The sequence below is a fragment of the Pantherophis guttatus genome, chromosome 8 (genome assembly GCF_059756535.1).
Source record: "Pantherophis guttatus breed Tessera chromosome 8, ASM5975653v1, whole genome shotgun sequence".
NCBI classification, from domain to species: domain Eukaryota; kingdom Metazoa; phylum Chordata; class Lepidosauria; order Squamata; family Colubridae; genus Pantherophis; species Pantherophis guttatus.
Window position 1 is genome coordinate 13,221,261 of NC_142070.1, and position 19,240 is coordinate 13,240,500.

Sequence of the window (19,240 nt, forward strand, 5' to 3'; positions counted from 1 at the left end):
TATTTGTACTTTTTTTTTTTTTAATTTGATTTATATGCCGCCCTTCTCCGGAGACTCAGGGCGGCTTACAATGCGTTAAGCAATAGCCTTCATACTTTTGTATATTTATACAAAGTCAGCTTATTGCCCCCACAAACTGGGTCCTCATTTCACCTATCTTAGAAAGGATGGAAGGCTGAGTCAACCTTGAGCCTTGGAGAGATTCGAACTTCCTAAGTAAGTACTAAGTACTTCTTAACTTCTGAAGACATTTCACTTCTTATCCAAGAAGCTTCTTCTTCAGCTTCTTCAGATAAGAAGCGAAACGTCTTCAAAAGAAAAACCAGGAAGTCCAGTTGCCTCTTGAAAAAGCACCTTTAGGAGGTTGAAAGTTCCTGGATGACAGATCTGAAACTGTTGGAAGAAATATCCATCTGGTTCAGTTCCAAGCCGGGAGAAAGACACTGGAAACATGGAGGCTGGTTGGAAAGATGGTTTAACGATGAAGCAGAACCACAGGGGTTCTAGGTAGATGACCACATGGAGTTGAGAGTGAGGGGTTTTTATACCTTCTCTTTGAAGTGGAACTTCCTGTTCCTGTGCAAGAACATGTATTCTATTGGCTGTTGTCAGATTCCCATGGGGTCATGTAGGGGTTATGTAGGGGTCATAGCTGAGACTGTCTGAGCTCCCAGGTTTGGTTGAAGTTTGCTGGGGGTGATGCAACCGAGATGCAAGTGAGATGATGCAATGAAGGGGCTTTGGGCAATTCCTATTGTGGCTGAGGACTAATCCTATCTTTGTTGGATCTTGGGTGAGGGTATTCGCTTATGAATAGAGCTATCTCTTTATCTCTTAAGTGCTGACACCTGCTGAGGGATATTAAGAAAGATGGGAACTGCTTTCCAAGAACATGTTTCTCCATTTCTCATCCAGGGAAATATAATATTCTGCCTTTTTAATATTTCCTAAAATATTTCATTTTTCTAGGAGAGGGGTGGATGCTAACTTTGTACAAAACCCTGGAACTGTTTTTCAGTGCCATTGTGAACTTGACTGAGCCCTTAGTGGTCAAACAAAATTGGAGCCTATCTAAAAGGAGCTCTTAGTACCTAGGAAAATTGCCACTTTCCCCTCTGCTTGAGCATATGTTACAGCAGCTGCCTTTCGGAGTCATGCTGTGGAGCCGTAAAAAGACAGCAGAGGATATAGCAATACAGTTGGTAAATCACCTGTCAGTCAGGACTTAGCCATGAAGGTTTTCTGGGAAGAGTTCAGTTCATGCAGTGTTTCGGAGCTGGCTTAAGCTGCATCTTGAAATCCTCAGCATCTGATTTTCCTCAGCATCTCATTTTCAGGTTATAGGATATCCATAAGAAACTATTTCCTAGAATAATGCTGCTGGTGATTTTTTTCCCCCCTTTCGTTCAATTATGTCCGATTTCTCCGAGGTTGCCTGGAAAAATCCCTCCAATTTTCTTTGCAAGATTTTTCAGAAATGGTTTGCCATTGGCTCCTTCCTAGGGCTGAGAGAAAGTAATTGGCTCAAGACCACCCAGCTGGCTTTGTGTCTGAGGCGAGACTAGAACTCACAGTCTCTAGTTTGGTATCTTAACCACTACACCAAATTGGCTCTCACACTGCTTATCATGTCAGGCCATAAATGTAGGCTGTTCCACCCTAATATTATTAATAATTATCGAGACTTTAAATGAAAACTATTTCCCTTTGCCTCAATGCTGCTGTCTTTATTTGTTTCAGTCAGTGTTTCCTGCGGAAGCTTCCAGATGTTTGTAACATATGTACAAACAGTTGCAGTTAAAATATTCAGTTAAGGTGGACAATCTTTTCTGGACCTGCAGATTTCAAAGTCCATTCTTATGCAATGACCTGTGCGAAAGGAAATAAAAGCAGAAATCCTGCAGGATCTTAACAGGACAGGACAGAATAGTTCTGCAGTTCCTGCAACCGTGTCTTCATATGTTTTAGCCTCCAGGTCCTTAATCATCTTTGTTGCTCTTCTCTGTGCTCTTTCCAGAGCCTCAACATCTTTTTTTTTATAATATGGTGACCAGAGATAGGATTCACTTACCTTCCCTACTGGTTCGCAAATGTGAGCGTGCACTCACACACACTTTGTTTGCACGCTTTGCTTGCACGCACGGCCTTCTGTGCAAGCTCTTTGCTCGTGCACGTGCCGTCCGTGCATGCACACGGCCTCCAAAACGTGGCGAAATAGGATGGCATTACATCTGGGCAGGTGGGCGGGGCCTACCGCAGTTGGTGCTACCGGTTCGCCTGAACCGAACAGAACCGACTGAATCCCACCACTGAAGGTGACCATCTTGTGTCAGATTACCAAGGTTTGATGAGATTTTGATGTAAGTGTTTGCCTGAGAGGGACTGACCTTCTGCAATCTGGCCAGCTTTCAATTTATTTTATTTATTTATTTTATTTAGTGAGGGTTTCAAAAGATCAGGTGGGCAACCTGGTCCCACCGTGCCATTGATTGATTGATTGATTGATTGATTGATTGATTGATTGTTTCAATTTATATGCTGCCTTTCTCCGGAGACTCAGGGCGGCTTACAATGCGTTAAGCAATAGCCTTCATACTTTTGTATATACCTGCTTAGTAGGGCTTTCGGGGGCCCCTAAGTGGTGTTCTTTTTTATACAAAGTCAGCTTATTGCCCCCACAATCCGGGTCCTCATTTTACCTACCTCGGAAGGATGGAAGGCTGAGTCAATCTTGAGCCTGGTGAGATTTGAACTTGCAGTAACTGCAGGCAGCTGGCAGCTAAGTGCTACTTAACAGCACTTTAGTCCGCTGCACCACCAAGGCACCAAGGCCATGTCCTTCTGCAATCTGGCAAGCTTTCGATTTATTTTATTTATTTTATTTTATTTAGTGAGGGTTTCCAAAGATCAGGTGGGCAACCTGGTCCCACCGTGCCATGTCCTACACTCACACCACTCTCCTCTTTAAAAAACAAAACAAAAACCATTCTATAAAATGGGGGCACAGGTTACCTGTTTATTTGTACCTGACTTTCTTCCCAAATGAGATGCGATAATTAGCTCCTTCTTTGTTGTTCAGCTGAGCAGGGAAAATGTTCTCATTTTGCTAAACACGCACTGGCTCTTAATATACAAGGGAAGCTTTTACCTCTGCTCCTGCCAATTTTGAGATTTCAATTAAAATTATTTCATTTGACAGAGGGATGAAGTGGGGTTTGATGCTTTTTATGCAAATTGCTTTGAAGCCCATGTGAAAGATGCAAAAACAAAATACAATAAAAAGTGTTTGAGAAGGCCATTCTTATGTGCAAACTGTACTTTAGTGATAATGTAGCTTGCACAATATGGAAGTGTTTTCTCACCAGCATTCTGGAGCAGAAGCTATGCAATCTACTAAAATCATAATTGTTTCTCAGATGAGCTTTAAGAGAGAAAACTATATACCAGTGATGGCTAACCTTTTTGCCGCTGCGTGCCAAAAGCGGGGGGAGCACGGGGGGTCATGCGCGTGTGTGCCCACACCCATAATTCAATGTCCCCCTGCCCCTCCTCCACATACACATGAAACCCCCCCATGCTCCCCCCACTTATGGCACGGTGGGCCCAGTAGGCCCGTTTTTCTCCTTCCCCAGGCTCCAGAGGCTTTCTTGGAGCCTGGGGAGGGCAGAAACGGCCTTCCCCACCCACCCCCGGAGGCAGGAAACGACCCGTTTCCCAACTTCCGATGGGCCCGGAAGGCCCGAAAATCTGCTGGCTGGCACGCGCATGCACGCTGGAGCTGAGCTAGTGCAACGCTTGCATAATATGACTCCATGTGCCACCTGTGGCACGTGTGCCATAGGTTCGCCATCAAAGCTATATACGGTTCTTTTATTTAATATCCCAATTGTCCCAGTAGTGGGTTCCACTTACCTTCACTACCGGTCCAGAACTGTGAGAACCTTCTGCGCATGTGCAGAGCATCTGTGATGACATCCAGGTGGGTGGGCGGAGGCTCCCGCTGCTGCCATTACTGGTTTGCCCGAACCGGGGCGAACCGGTAGAAACCCACCACTGAACTGTTCCCATCAGATGTTAGCAAATGGGAATGATCTCAGTGTTGGAAACAGAACTTCTATCATTTTACTTGTGGGAAACATGAGAGAGAGAGATGGAGAGGGAGAGGGAGAGGGAGGGAAGGAGGGAGGGAGGGAGAGAGAGAGAGAGATTGTTACTGAATGGGGGAGGAAGGAAGGAGTCTTTGGCAGGAAATATTAACTCACTAACCCTACTTTCTATCTTCAGAAAGTCCTTTTTACCATGCAGGTAGACCTCAACTTACAATAGTTCAATTAGTGACCATTCAAAAATACAACATTCAGATGCTTGGCAACGGCCTCATATTTATGATGGTTGCAATGTCCCAGGGTCATGTGATCCCCTGTTGCGACCTTCTGACAAGCAAAGTCAATGGGGAAGCCAGATTCACTTAGCAACCATGTTACTAACTTAAAACAACTGCAGTGATTCACTTAACAACTGTGGCAAGAAAAGTCGTAAAATGGGGCGATATTCACTTAACAACTGTCTCGCTTAACAACAGAAATTTTGGACTCATTTGTGGTCATAAGTCAAGGACTACCTGTAATTTGCCAGCTGAGGTCAATGCATTTTAGGGTTATGTACTCATTCATCTTGGATCAGTGACCAGGCTTGGCCATCACATCTATGTCCATCATGAAATGAATGAATTCTTAAACCGCCAGAGCGCATTTTCAAGGGGAATAACATTTCTAAAATGGTTGAAATATTGGCCACCAATTCTGCCTTCTTCTGAGCTGCTTGGAGCAGGAGACAATTTCTTCATTATGACCCCACCCCAATTCTCTCTCTCTCTCTCTCTTTTTTTAAAATAGTGTTCCTGTAACCAATCTTCTCAGGCATTTCATTTGCCAAACATGTTGTGCAGAACTGAACATTCAAACTGAACATTTGCTTCTGGTTTACACCATAATTGTTATCTTGCAATCGTGTACCCCAAGGGATAAGCAATAAATGTAGGCAGGTTATCTTTCATGGAACCTTCTTAACACCCCAGACTTCCCCAGCAGAGGTGGTATTCATCCGGTTCAGACCAGTTCACATGAACCAGCAGTGGAAATCGCAGGTGGGCCCGCCCCCCTGCCCTCCCCCTCATGCTGTTCTGTCCCCGTCCCACACGCACACACACCAACAGACATCCAAGAGTTAAAGACCAAACCAGCCGACAAAATCCTTTTCCTTATGATAATGGAACTTGGCAGCAACCTAGTGGCTGCCTGCCAAGAGTTTATTACTTACGAAGGAAAGAGATAACTTCTCTCCGCTTCTGGTACATCAAAGTAAAATGCTCAATAATTACAGAGTAAATCAAGTCCAAAGATAATCCAACAAAGTCTATAGCAAAAGTCCGGCAATGCAGAATGGCGTGGAAGCTTTCAGCTTTGTTCGTCACAAGGCTTGAGTGGCCACCACGCTCCCTTTTATACCCTGTGGGGTGTGGTCCAGTGACTCAGCCTAATCTTGGGCATGCCTTTTCTTCTGTTGCACGCGCTTATCTCTGCGACGCTGGCATGGATCCAGCCAAGACTCATTACTCTCATCACTGTCCACCTGTGGCTGCATGGACGTGCTTGGCCCCGGCCCTATCTCTTGCCCTTCGGCGGACACCAAAGGCATTGCCAGAGAGGAGGGTCCTGGAGAGGGAGGCCTTGCCAACTCCTCTCCTTCACTCTCATAGTCCTCTCCTGCCGATAACACAGGCTCAGGTAACGGAGCCACAACACTTGCCCAGGCTCTATGTCATCCTATTTAGGCATGTTTTGAGGCCAGGCACATACACGGCGCACGGAAGGCGCACGCACGAGCAAAGCATATGCGCGGAAGGCAGGTGCGTGCACAAACCGGGCGCATGCATGCATGAAGCGAGCAGGTGCGCACGTGGCGAACCACTAGTAATATAATGTGAAACCCACCGCTGTTCCCCAGTATTAGATATATTTTGAAAAACATTCTGGCAAACAAAGAGAGGACTTCATACCTCATAAATAAGCAATTAGAATTCCAGCGGTAAGAAGGGTTTCTTTTCCCCCCTTTTGGGTAATGAACTATTCATGTTTCTATAACTACTTGACCGTGATTCTGGGATGATGGGTTTTCCAGCAGTGATTTAAATATGAATATTTGGGTCAAAAGAGAACATTTTTTCCTTAACGGTGTTGTTCTTTTCTTCATAGGAGGAGACAGAGAACGAATGACATCAAACCATGAGACTTACCTCCTTATGGCCAGCACTCAGAATGACATGGAGGATTGGGTGAGGTCCATCCGCAGGGTCATATGGGCGCCATTTGGAGGAGGTGAGAAATAATCATTCATTCTGCCTGCAGTTCCTTCTTTTTAAACCACTTCTTAGAAAAGGCTGGTAATGAAAATGAAACATAAAAGGAAATAGACGTAGCTCAGGGTCGAACTGTGGAGCTCTTGCTGTTCTCTGAGCTTGGCTGTTTGTTTTTTTTACAGATGTTTCATTACCAAACTGGGAAAAATCATCAGCGCTAGACTCACTGATGACGTTGCCTAATTTGGTAATGAAACATCTGCACCAGGAGCTCTGGTGGCTCAGCAGACTAATTAACATCCACTTACATCTGCTGCCTGCAATTACTGCAAGTTCAAATCTCTCCAAGGCTCAAGGTTGACTCAGCCTTCCATCCTTTCTAAGATAGGTAAAATGAGGACCCAGATTATGGGGGCAATAAGCTGACTTTGTATAAATATACAAAAGTATGAAGGCTATTGCTTAGCCGCCCTGAGTCTCTGGAGAAGGGCAGCATATAAATCAAATTAAAACAAAACAAAACACTAAGCTCAGAGAGCACCAAGGACCCCATAAAATGAAATGAAATGAGAATTCTAGTATGGATAAAAAAAAATAGATATATTGGCTTTATTTCATGTGTACCGGTAATCAAGAATAATATAGTCAATAAACTATTTCACTGGTCATCCTTGACTTTAATAACCTTCAATATTAGTAGTGTGTGTATGATTATATGTGCACATGAGTATGTCTACGCATACATATACACTCAATATTGTACATGGGTCATTTGGATGGACTTGCGTGGCCAGTATATTGTTCTGAAAATAGCATTTCTCTTCAGAAAACTCTTATCAACGAGCAAAGTTGTATTTTCATAAATAAGGGTGGTCAAACATATGAAGAACAGCTGCAGGATTTGGGTTTGGCTTGTCTAAAGAAAAGAAGAATTAGAAGCGACATGATAGCAGTATTCCAGTATTTGAGTGGCTGCCACAAAGAAGAAAGGGTCAAATTATTCTCCAAAGCATCAGAGGGCAAGACAAGGAACAATGGTTGGAAACTAATCAAAGAGAGAAGCAACCTGGAATTAAGGAAAAAATCCTGACAGTAAGAACTATCAACCAATGGAACAGTTGGCCTTCAGAAGTTGTGAGTGCTCCAACACTAGAGGCTTTTAAGAAGAGACTAGACAGCTATTTATCTAATACTTATTATTAAAGAGTATAGGTTCTCCTACTTGAGCAAGGGGCTGGACTAGAAAACTAGAAAACCTCCAAGGTCCTTTCCAGCTCTGTTCTGTTCTGTTCTGTTCTGTTCTGTTCTGTTCTGTACGGTACTGTGCTATGCTATGCTATGCTATGCTATGCTATGCTATGCTATGCTATGCTATGCTATCCTATCCTATCCTATCCTATCCTATCCTATCCTATCCTATCCTATCCTATACTATACTATACTATACTATACTATACTATACTATACTATACTATACTATACTATACTATACTATACTATACTATACTATACCTATTCTAGAAGAACAGTTGTCATAGAAGCTCAATACTAGGCATTAGTGAGACTGTGATGATGAACCAGATATCAGTGTTCAAATTTCCCCCAGGATTTCTCCATTTTCTTTATCCTCTGACTCTAGTGTCCATCTTTAAGGTCTCCTGGTCATAAAACCAACAAAAGCAATTTCCGTTATCCCAGTAAAAGCATTTTCTGAATAATTCAAAAGTATCATTCCTAACTATGAATCCCCTTAATTAATTATTAACCTTCCAAAGCACTTTTTGCTGCATGGTACAAAAAGATCAAATATTTTTAAAACTTTTAAAATCAAATTTACACCATAAGGAGATATAAATTCACTAGTGATTACAGTTCCCCTTTTGACTGAGTCCTGGTGGCGCAGTGGCTAGAGTGCAGTATTGCAGGCAAACTCTTGCCCACAGACTGGAGTTTGATCCGGATGGGCTGAAGGTTGACTCAGCCTTCCATCCTTCTGAAGTCGATGAAATGAGGACCCAGATTGTTGGGGAAAATATGCTGATGTTGTAAACTGCTCACAGAGTGCTATCAAGCACTGTGAAGTAGTATGTAAGTCTAAGTGCTTATTGCTACTACTTTTTCAGACCAATATGCAAAAAATAATTAGAAAAATAATCCAAAAAAAGTGCCCAAAATAATTTAATCTTACTTAGCTTGGTCGATCTTAGTGTCCATAAAGACTACTCTGCCAGTGTGAACAATGTAGTCCTGACTTTCGGCCACTCATCACCAATCATAAAAACAACAGTTTCCATGATCCACTCCACAATTTTCAATTATACCTGTTTTGTTCTGGATAAATTACACCGGCTTGGATCCAACATCCAGTGACTAGTCCTCTCCCAAAATTATTTGTTCCCTATGACTATCATTAAGTGTTGTGCCTTATGATTCTTGACGAATGTATCTTTTCTTTTATGTACACTGAGAGCGTAGGTACCGAAGACAAATTCCTTGTGTGTCCAATCACACTTGGCCAATAAAGAATGCTATTCTATTCTAAAAGCTGTCATGTAACTAGTGAAAGCCAGCAAGGCATCTACTCACCACATCACTTATAGAAGTCAGCAAAAGTCAGTGGGATCAAAATTATTTCAATACATTGCTTGCAAATATAGAGGGATGCGGTGCTCAGTGGCTAAGACGCTGAGCTTGTCGATCGAAAGATCGGCAGTTCATCGGTTCAAATCCCTAGTGCTGCGTAATGGGGTGAGCTCCCGTTACTTGTCCCAGCTTCTGCCAACCTAGCAGTTTGAAAGCGCGTAAAAAATGCAAGTAGAAAAATAGGGACCACCTTTGGTGGGAAGGTAACAGCGTTCCGTGCGCCTTTGGTGTTTAGTTATGCCGGCCACATGACCACGGAGACGTCTTCAGAGAGTGCTCACTCTTTGGCTTTGAAACAGAGATGAGCACCACCCCCTAGAGTTGGGAACAACTAGCACATATGTGCAAGGGGAACCTTTACCTTTACTTTTGCAAATGTAGACTGCTGATGAAACAGGGAATAGAAATAACTTTTAAGGGAGAGTCATAATATAGGCAACAGTCAGATAAAAGAAATCTGAGTCTGGGCCAGAAATATAATTTGAATAAGCATCTCAGATATGACCTGCCCTAATTCTCATAAAGATAAAGGGAAGGAGGGGGAAAGCATATAATCAGACTTGCAAGATTCTGTTACTCTAAACTTAAAATAAGAATTGTATTAACATTCATAACTCTGACATCCTAATCTGATGTACTTTGAAAAGCTGACAGTTTCATACAGTTGGTCAGAGGGCCGACAAAAGTGGAAATGAAATCAGAGACGGACTGTTCATCAGGTCTAAAATACCTGTTATCAGGGATTAACATCATGAATAACAGAATAATAGAGTTGGAAGGGACCTTGGAGGTCTTCTAGTCCAACCCCCTGCTCAGACAACCAAATGGATGTCCAATCTACAATCTACATGAGATTGTAACGATTGGCTTGGATCTACTGAATCAGAAAAAAGAATCCACTTTCCATTGGAGACTCCAGCATAAACTACCAATCAAAACTTACCTTTCATTTTTCATTTTTCATTTTATTAGATTTATATACCGCCCTACTCCTGAAGGACTCAGGGCGGTGAACAGCCAGAAAGATAAAACACACAAACTACAAAATTTAAAAAACAATATAAAAACCCATTAAATAATTTGGCCCAAAACAATTTAAAACACCCCTAATGTTTTAAAACCAATTTTAAAAGTTACAATTAAAAGGGAAGTTAGGCCAGGCCAGCCTGTTGAAATAAATGGGTCTTGAGGGCACGGCGGAAGGTGCGTAAATCTCCATTCCCACCCGACTCCAGAGGAAGGTTACTGCAAAATCCCCATTCGCTCCCCACTCATGGGGGAAGGATACTGCAAAATCCCCATTCCCACCCCACTCTGGGGCCAGCCAGAGGTGGTATTTGTTGGTTCTCTGAACAACTCAAAATTTCTGCTACCGGTTCTCCAGAACCTGTTAGAACCTGCTGGATTTCACCCCTGGATGTTTGGTATTAGATTCGGAAATTCCTGCAACATGTAAATTAAAAGGTAAAGACTTCTTTGATTTGCACTCAATTCTAAGTGACAGCATGAACATTTCCATGTAGATCTGTTGTAATATGATAGAAATGATTTGCCATTAACTTATTTCAGGATGCTTGTATTCAATATCCTAGTCCACAGTATATATAACCCATAAACTTCCCGAAAGTACCTTATTGAAGCAATTAACCAGATCTGATTCTGCTTAGATTTTTTTTTTTTCAAAATCCGCTACGGTCAGCTAGTTGCTGCCCCCTAGCTGAGCTTCGCATTAATTGTATTAACTGGTATTAAGTGGGGATTTGCAAATGTTCAGTAGGTGCTTTGCTTTGATCTGAGTGAAAGGATGTAGCTTGTCTTGTAAATGCTGGAGCAAATAACATGCTTTACATCACTTCATGCCAATGAGAAGGGCTTTTATGCCTGCGGGGAAGCCGTTCTTTTGAACTGAAGTGATAAATGAAGCAAATCGGCTGCATCTTGGCGGGTTTTTTGCGAAGGGAGAGCTTTTATTTCTGTGAAGAGAAGGGCTTCCGCTAGCCTGATCAAGTGTGATTCGTGGAGGTCTATTGCTACATCACTGAAATTCATTTCTGTAGGATGCCCAGGGCTAGTTACACAAGGCAGAGATGGATCTCAAAAGTACTTTAAGTAGGACACAGAATAAGGAACCGAAACTGTTACATTTTTACAACTTAATTAAGTTAACTTAATTAAATTACCTCTAACTCAAGTTTGTTGATAGAGTGTTCCATACAATTTATTTTATTTTATGTATTTCCCATACCCAATTTCAGATATGAAAGACTGGGGAGATTAATTGCTATTTCAGACTTGAACATTGGGCACTATCTAACAAAATGAAATTCAGTGGTGAAAAAAGTAAGGTTCTACATTTAGGCAAGAAAAACAAAATGCACAGGTACAGTATATGTGGTACCTTGCTCAATAGTAGTAACTGTGAGAGGGATCTTGGAGTCCTAGTGGACAACCATTTAGATATGAGCCAGCCTTGTGCAGCAGCTGCCAAAAAAAGCCAACACAGTTCTGGGCTGCATAAACAGAGGGATAGAATCAAGATCACGTGAAATGTTAATACCACTTTATAATGCCTTGGTAAGGCCACACTTGGAATACTACTTTCAGCTTTGATCACCACGATGTAAAAAAGATGTTGAGACTCCAGAAAGAGTGCAGAGAAGAGCAAGAAAGAGGATTAGGGGACTGGAGGCCAATGATCTGTCCCCGTCCACACACACACACAAACACAGCCAGCCGAGGGTTAAGGAAACACTTTGGAACACACCCAGTTCTTTATCTCCAACTTGGCAGCGATACACACCGTCTACCAAGTGCTTTTATTTCCACAGAAAAACAGAAAGATAAATACTCAAGAGTCCAAATCTCCTCCGCTCTCATCCGAGCCAGCTGTCTCCCTGCTGATCTCCTTTCCCTCGGCCGGCACCTGAGACAATGCCAGAGGGGAGGGGCCTGGAGAGGGAGGCCTGGCTGACTCCTCTTCCTCATGCTCGGAGTTTTCTTCCTCCGATGGGACAGGCTCAGAGGGCGGGGCCACAACAGCTAAAACATATGAAGAACGGTGGCAGGAACTGGCTTTGTCTGGCTTAATGAAGAGAAGGACTAGGGGAGACATGATAGCAGTCTTCCAATATCTCAGGGTCTGCCACAAAGAAGAGGGCATCAAGCTATTCTCCAAAGCACCTGAGGACAGGACAAAAAGCAATGGGTGGAAACTAATCAGGGAGAGAAGCAACTTAAAACTAAGGAGAAATTTCCTGACAGTGAGAACAAAGTGAAACACGTAGTAAAAATGAGATATACAAATATATCACCATAGAAAAAATGAGATACAAAAATTATCACCATGTCAGTTAATACTTAGTTGGGTAACCTTTAGCATGAATTATGGCCTTACAACGTCTTCCCATGGAGTGAACCAAGTCTTTTAGTTCTGCAGCTGTTACAATGTGAAACCAAGATTGAATGATTGCCTCTATTAACTGGGTTTTATTGCTGGGTTGCTTCTGACTTACAAGTTTCTTTAGTCGGCTCCATAGCTTTTCAATTGGGTTAAGGTCTGGGCTATTCCCAGGCTATTCCAGCAGTGGAATATGATTATCTTGAAACTCCAAAAAAAAAGTGGTGTTATTAGCCATCAAACCTCAAAAATACATTTTTCCCAAAAGGTTTCCACAATTTTGGCCACTACTGTACTTTCTCTTGGAGGTAGATTGAAGTGGCTTGGGTGTTCATGGCCACCAAGACAGTCATGGGGCTATCTCAAGTCATCCAGAGCCTGGCATAAGGCAATGGTTTCACAGTTGATTGGGTTTTCTCTTTAGGGCAGTTGCAACATGATCTGGAATTGGGGGAGTTCTTTGTGAACCCCTGCCATTGTCACATAGCTCCCAGGTGACTATGAGATTCTCTGGTGCTTCCCTCCCATTCAGGAAGATGGAAGATGTTAGATTGATCCAACTCTGGCATCTGATGGACCCAGAAGGGTTCCAGAGGGAGCTAAAGGTTGTTCCTGGTTGCCACTTAAAATGAGAGGATGACTGTGGCTTTGGGTCAGAACACAGCCATGCAATCTCTTCTTTCCCATGGATCCCATCTCTCACCATAATTTACAGAAGAGCTGAGGGGGATAAAACAGGAAACAGTAGAGTTTCTCCTCCTAGACATCAACGAAAGATTAACTTGACTGGACATCCATCTTGACTCTACTTGACTTCTCAGTGGTTTCTGATACTATCAACCATAGTTTTCTCCTGGACTAACTTTGGGACATTGAGACTGAGTAACACTGTATTGCACCAGTTCACTTTCTCCAAGGCCAGTTCCAATTAGTGTAATTGGTGTAATTGGAAGCAAGAAGTGCAGCTCTTGGCACCTATCATGTGGAGAGCCAGGGGCTCAATACTCTCTCTTCTACTATTAAATAACTACATGAAGCTGCTGAATGAGATCATCTATCATCATGGAGAGAAGTAAGCTATAGATCTTCACACCAGATCAGCTAAGTGATGTGGCTGATGTCTTCTCCCAGTGCCTGGAAGCTGGTGGGGATCTGGATTGGGAAAAACAAGCTTTGATTGAACCCCGGAAAGATTGAACAGCTTTGACTGGGATTTTATATATTTGGGGTTTCTGTACTCTGGAGGGTCTCCGGAGCCCAGGGGAGGCCATTTTTGCCCTCCCGGAGGCTTAAGGAAAGCCTCTGGAGTATGGGAAGGGAGAAAAATGAGCCTACCGGAAGTACCGGATGTCTGGAAACGGGCCTCTGGAGGGCCTCCGGAGCCCAGGGGAGGCCATTTTCAGCCTCACGGAGGCTCAAGAAAAGCCTCTGGAGCCTCGGGAGGGCAAAAAATGGACCTCCTGAAAGTCTGGAAACAGGCCCATTTCTGGCCTCCGAAGGGCCTCCGGAGCCTGGGGGAGGCCATTTTCACCCTCACGGAGGCTTGAGGAAAGCCTCCGGAGCCTAGGGAGGGTGAAAACACCCCTCCACTGTGATGCAGGAAGCCAATTAGGCCACACCCCCATGGCCATGCCCACCCAGCAACCGGGGAGAAAACCGGTTGCTAAAATTTTTCAATCCCACCCCTTGCCCCAATCCTACTGCCCTTCCAGAAGGTCCTCAAAACTTAGACATGCCATCAGTCTTGAGAAACCAAGAAATTGTGGTGTCTGTTCCATGACTGTACTGTCTTTTAGTTTAGACTGCAAACCCTTGTTAAATAATTCATTAACTTTAAAAAAATTAATTCTCAGGAGTCTTCTCCACCTTCAAAAGTGTCAATACTCACCCGATCTTGCTTCTTCAAAGTCCAATTTTTGCTTCCAAAGAGTGTCCGAGGTAATTCTGGGCTTTATGGGTATCGACACATCATAGCATTTGAACAGTGGTGGGATGTTGCCAGTTTAACAACCGGTCTGGTGATCACACGCTTTGCACACGCACACGCACTTTGCGCGCATGCACAGTTTTACAAATACTAACCTTCTAGGTTACCAATTGGGAGTAACACAACTGAGGCGCAGCAATCCGCTCTGCCGCGCCAATCAGCTGAGAAGATAAAGGTAAGTAAAGTGCAGAGGCGGGGTGGGTGGGCTGACCTGATCGTCGGAGCGAACCAGTTCGCTCCCAGCTGATCGTCGGAGCTACTGAACCGTAGAATCCCACCCCTGCATTAGAATATCTTTTCCAAGTGGCCGTCTTACCAAGTGTTTGTCTGACTGTTGACGGTTGATTTAAAAAGACAGACGCTATCCACCACTTTGAAATCTTCATTGCCAATTCTAAGGCTATTTTTGCTACATGTTGACATTAGTTTGGTCTTATTTATATTTACTCTTGGTCCCATTTTTTTTCATTGTACCCTTTGATTTTTAAATCAATCTGATTTTGCAGATGCTCTGAATTTTACGCTGCCGGGGTAGTCATCAGCATTATTCAGGTTATTGATATTTCTTCCTCCAGTTTTAAAACCACGGTCATTTTCTTCCATTCCTGTTTTCCCTAATATGTTGCTTGAATAAATAAGTGGAGTCCTTTTGTTAGCAACATAAAATGTGTGTTTGTGGAAGACCCATGGGTCGTGATGGGTGGTTCCCGATACGCCCATGTTACACCTCTCCTGCGTGCCTTGCATTGGTTGCCGGTTGCCCTCTGGGTGAGATTCAAGGTGCTGGTGATGACCTATAAAGCCCTTCATGGTTTAGGCCCAGGATATTTATCGGACCATCTGCAACCAGCAACAGCTCCCCATCGCCCGGTGCGTTCTCACAGGGAGGACCTACTCAGGGTGCCGTCGGCTAGACAGTGTCGACTGGCGACCCCTAGAGGCAGAGCTTTCTCTGTGGGTGCTCCCACCCTCTGGAACCAACTTCCTCTGGGGCTCCGGTTGGCCCCTGACCTCCGCACCTTCCGCCGCAAATTAAAGACATGGTTGTTCAACCTGGACTGGGGGGGTTAACATGTATTTTAACACATTTTATTGGATATTTTATTGTTGTGAGCCGCCCTGAGTCCTACGGAGATAGGGCGGCATATAAATAAAATAAAATAAAATAAAATAATAAAATAAAATAAAATAAAATAAAATAAAATAAAATAAAATAAAATAAAATAAAATAAAATAATAAAATAATAAAATAAAATAAAATAAAATAAAATAAAATAAAATAATAAAATAAAATAAAATAAAATAAAATAAAATAATAAAATAAAAAAATAAAATAAAATAATAAAATAAAATAAAATAAAATAAAATAATAAAATAAAATAATAAAATAAAATAAAATAAAATAAAATAATAAAATAAAAAAATAAAAAAATAAAAAAATAAAAAAATAATAAAATAAAAAAAAATGTTCCTGAGTCTTCGGTATTAAAAAATGGGAAAAAACAGCATCCAGGCAGGGCCATGAAGCTGCAGATAATCCAGCCTTCTCTTTTGCTCTATGGATGCATCATATTTCGTGGAGATTGTGCATTGTTTTGCATAAGTGAGGTTGCAGATTCAGTGTCGGATATTCCTAAAAAAGATATTCTAAATAGAAGGTGGAGGCAAAGATACTTCTTAGCCACAGGCCCTGGAAAGCTGCCATCATTCAGAGTTGGCAAGGCTGGGCTAGATGGCAAAATAATCTGCCTAGACAAAAGGCGGTTTCCGATATTATTTTAAATGCTCTTTTGTTTTCCTCATCTCGTTCCGCTTTTAAATTTCCATATATTTAAGCCTAGCCTTGCAACATTTCACCTACTAAGCAAAACTAAGTCATCTACGGCAGAGGTGGGTTTCAGCAGGTACTGACCAGTTCTGGAGAACCGGGAGCACAAATTTTGATTAGTTCGGAGAACCGGTAGTAAAAATTCTGACTGGCCCCATCCCCATCTATTCTTTGCCTTCCAAGTCCCAGCTGATAAGGGAGGAAATGGGGATTTTGCAGTAACCTTCCCCTGGAGTGGGGTGGGAATGGAGATTTTACAGTATCCTTCCCCTGCTACACCCACCAAGCCACGCCCACCAAGCCACATCCACAGAACTGGTAGTAAATTTTTTTGAAACCCACCACTGATCTATGGTTGCCTTTCGGTTGCTTGCCAGCTCTGCCTTCCTATCGTTTTTGAAATTCTGCATAGGGATAGAAAAAAAATAAATAAGGAATGTATCAACCTTGTCCTGGATCACTAGACATGACTAGCTGGAGAGCAGTGATGGGTTTCAAATTGTGCTGGCCTTTGATAAAAAAAAAAAAATCTGGCTTGAAATGAAAGGAGCAAGAGAAGAAGGGGGGAAAAAAACCTGGAAGAAAAAAATCTGCTTTGCGTGTGCGTTTCAAGACTTGCATCCATCATCCCATCTCGCTGGAATGAAAAGCATGTTTTCTGAACTGTTGAGAAAAAAAAAATGCATCTGTGCCCTTTGGTAAAACCCTAATATTTGGGGTGACCTTCTGGCAAGCCTAGTGCAGAGGCAATTGCTCACAGAGCAGGAGCTCTGCAAATTATTAACTGGTTTATTAAACTGTGATGTTAACTTGTACCAGGGAAGGGGGTAGATTGGAAAAGAAACCCTCTGAAAAATAATTGTTTGTGGAGGGTGAGGACAAAGAAGATACCAAAAACAGGCTTAACAGCATTGGCAAGAATTCCAGTTCGCTCCCTGAATGTTTCCCGGTGAATTAAATTCTTTCCTAATTAGATTTAGAAGGTGACATTTTTTTGTTGCCGCTCTTGATAGGAGTAAAAACAAGCTTTGATTACACAGCATGAAAGTCGACATAGGGTGGAACTCAAGGGGACCCCCGGAGCAGGAAAGATTAATGGGACAGGCGAGTGAGGGAGGGGGAAGTGGGATGCCTCTGCCAGAAGCAAAGGGGCTCTTAAAACTGCCACACACACACACACACACACACACTCACACACGTGACATTTCTTTGAAGTCAAGTCAAAGTCAACATTTTTAGAAAATCAACATTGCTGAGGCTGCTCGGCTTCGCTTATGCCTGCTTTATATTGTTTTGCTCGCACCTGCCACACGCTTGCAGCAGGCTGGAGCAGAAAGCAAAAAAAAACCCCAACAACAAACAGTGGTCGAAAACAGCAGCGCCAACAGCAGCCGCAGCCGCAGCCTTTGAAACCTTTCCATTGAGACTAGTTGGACGGGGAAAAGCTTGGCAGTGACATCCCTTGGAAGAGGCGTGCGTGCTTCAGCCAATCCAGCGAGGAACTTGAAGGCAGTGTGCTGATGAACAGTGGATGCCTTTGCCACAAGAGCCGGGAGAGAGGAAGGCAAGAAATCATCCAGACTATCTGAAGGGAAAGCATTTTCTTGCATAATAATGAAGGTGTGTGTATGGAAGAAGCAGCTTTTTGAAGAGCATCTCTAATGGACCAGTGGAGCCTCTGGGGAGATGCTGTCGTGATTTTTGTCCCCTCTTTACCGAGATAAAAAAGGAATCATCCCAAGAACCTCCGACGCAATTCTTTGGGGGGTCCATTTTTGGTCATTGTTCTCATCTTCCATTTATGCATTGCTATTCGCTGACCTTTCGCACGGGAGTCTCTGCCACCACCACCCCTTTCCCAGTTGCTCCACCCTGTACAGTTCCAGCTGAGAAGAGGCACGGTTTCCACCACCCCCCCCCAAACCGTGCCACGGAGCACCCCTGTGGTACCTTCCACAAACAATGAGGGTTGAGATGCTTTCGTCAACGTGGTAGGACACTGCGACCGTTCCACAGGAAATAAAACCAGAAGCTCAAAGCGAAGGAACATAGGAAGGGTGAAACGAAACCCTCCGAAAACCACTGGCAAAGAAGGAAAAGGGCAAACCCCTTTTTCTTGAAAGTGTGCCACCTGAGGCGGAGAACATCAACAGTCTCAGATACTCAGGAGTGAAGATGAGAAGACAAAACAGTAGTAAATAAGAATGATTGATGGCACCATGACATCACAAAGTAGTCTTCGCATCTGCTTTGGGGCTAGCAACTCTTTCTGAGGCCCGCATGATGCCTGAAGACAGGAATACGGGGGTCCGTGCCTCAGGTACCCTGGCATCGTCTCCTTTTGTTCCCAAAACTACTTACAGGAGGATTAAGCGATGTTTCAGCTTCCGAAAAGGTAGGTACACCCCCCCTTTTTTTCCTTTCCATAAGGGCTCGGGAATGTAAAGGAGCAGAAATGCCTTTTTAATAAAAATTCACAAACAAAGGCGGCGAAGCAATGAAAGATTTGCCAGATTTAAGTTGATTTCACCTCACGATGGAAGTTTATGTCGCCATTATTTTTCCTCCAGACCCAGAAGTGGAAACAAACAGCGTGCAAAAGGTTTAGCGGGGTTTAAAAATCCCAGTGCATGGGAGCTATAAAAATCATTCAGGCATCAAGGACACCTGCTTCCATTGAAGCAGGGAAGAAATGGTCAGCGATATAGCTTAAAAAGCAGGGTGGGCAGAGAACCATTTGTGTCTGAAAAGGATTGGTGAGCTGTAGAGGTTTGCAGTCCAGTCCGGTCCTTTCTGTTCACATTTTGCTGTTGCGAGTTTGCTTGCATGGTTTCTGGAGCTCGTTTCTTTTTTCTTTTCTTTTTCCCTGCTGCAAAAAAAACCCCAACAACCTGAAAACCCCTTTTCATTCTGATCGTCCCACCCCCTTTGCTTAATTATTACACTTCTAATCAATGCATCGGATTTTCCCTGGGCATGTGTGTGCATGCATGTGTGTCTAACACAGCCGCTGGTGGTGGAAGTGAA

The 19,240-nt window shown here is 43.1% G+C and overlaps 1 protein-coding gene across 7 annotated transcripts in view; it reads left to right on the forward strand.

The window, feature by feature from the left end:
• The window catches only part of ARHGAP24 (Rho GTPase activating protein 24), a 473,398-nt gene that overhangs the window by 393,037 nt on the left and 61,121 nt on the right, over positions 1–19,240 (forward strand). For 6 of the 7 annotated variants that reach the window (XM_060686979.2, XM_060686980.2, XM_060686978.2 and 3 more), the window contains one exon: positions 6,255–6,377. In XM_060686979.2, the coding sequence (XP_060542962.1) occupies positions 6,255–6,377 (123 nt within the window). Of the gene's footprint in view, positions 1–6,254; positions 6,378–17,441; positions 18,609–19,240 lie in introns of those variants that run through there. The other variant, XM_034440421.3, reaches the window with a different exon arrangement.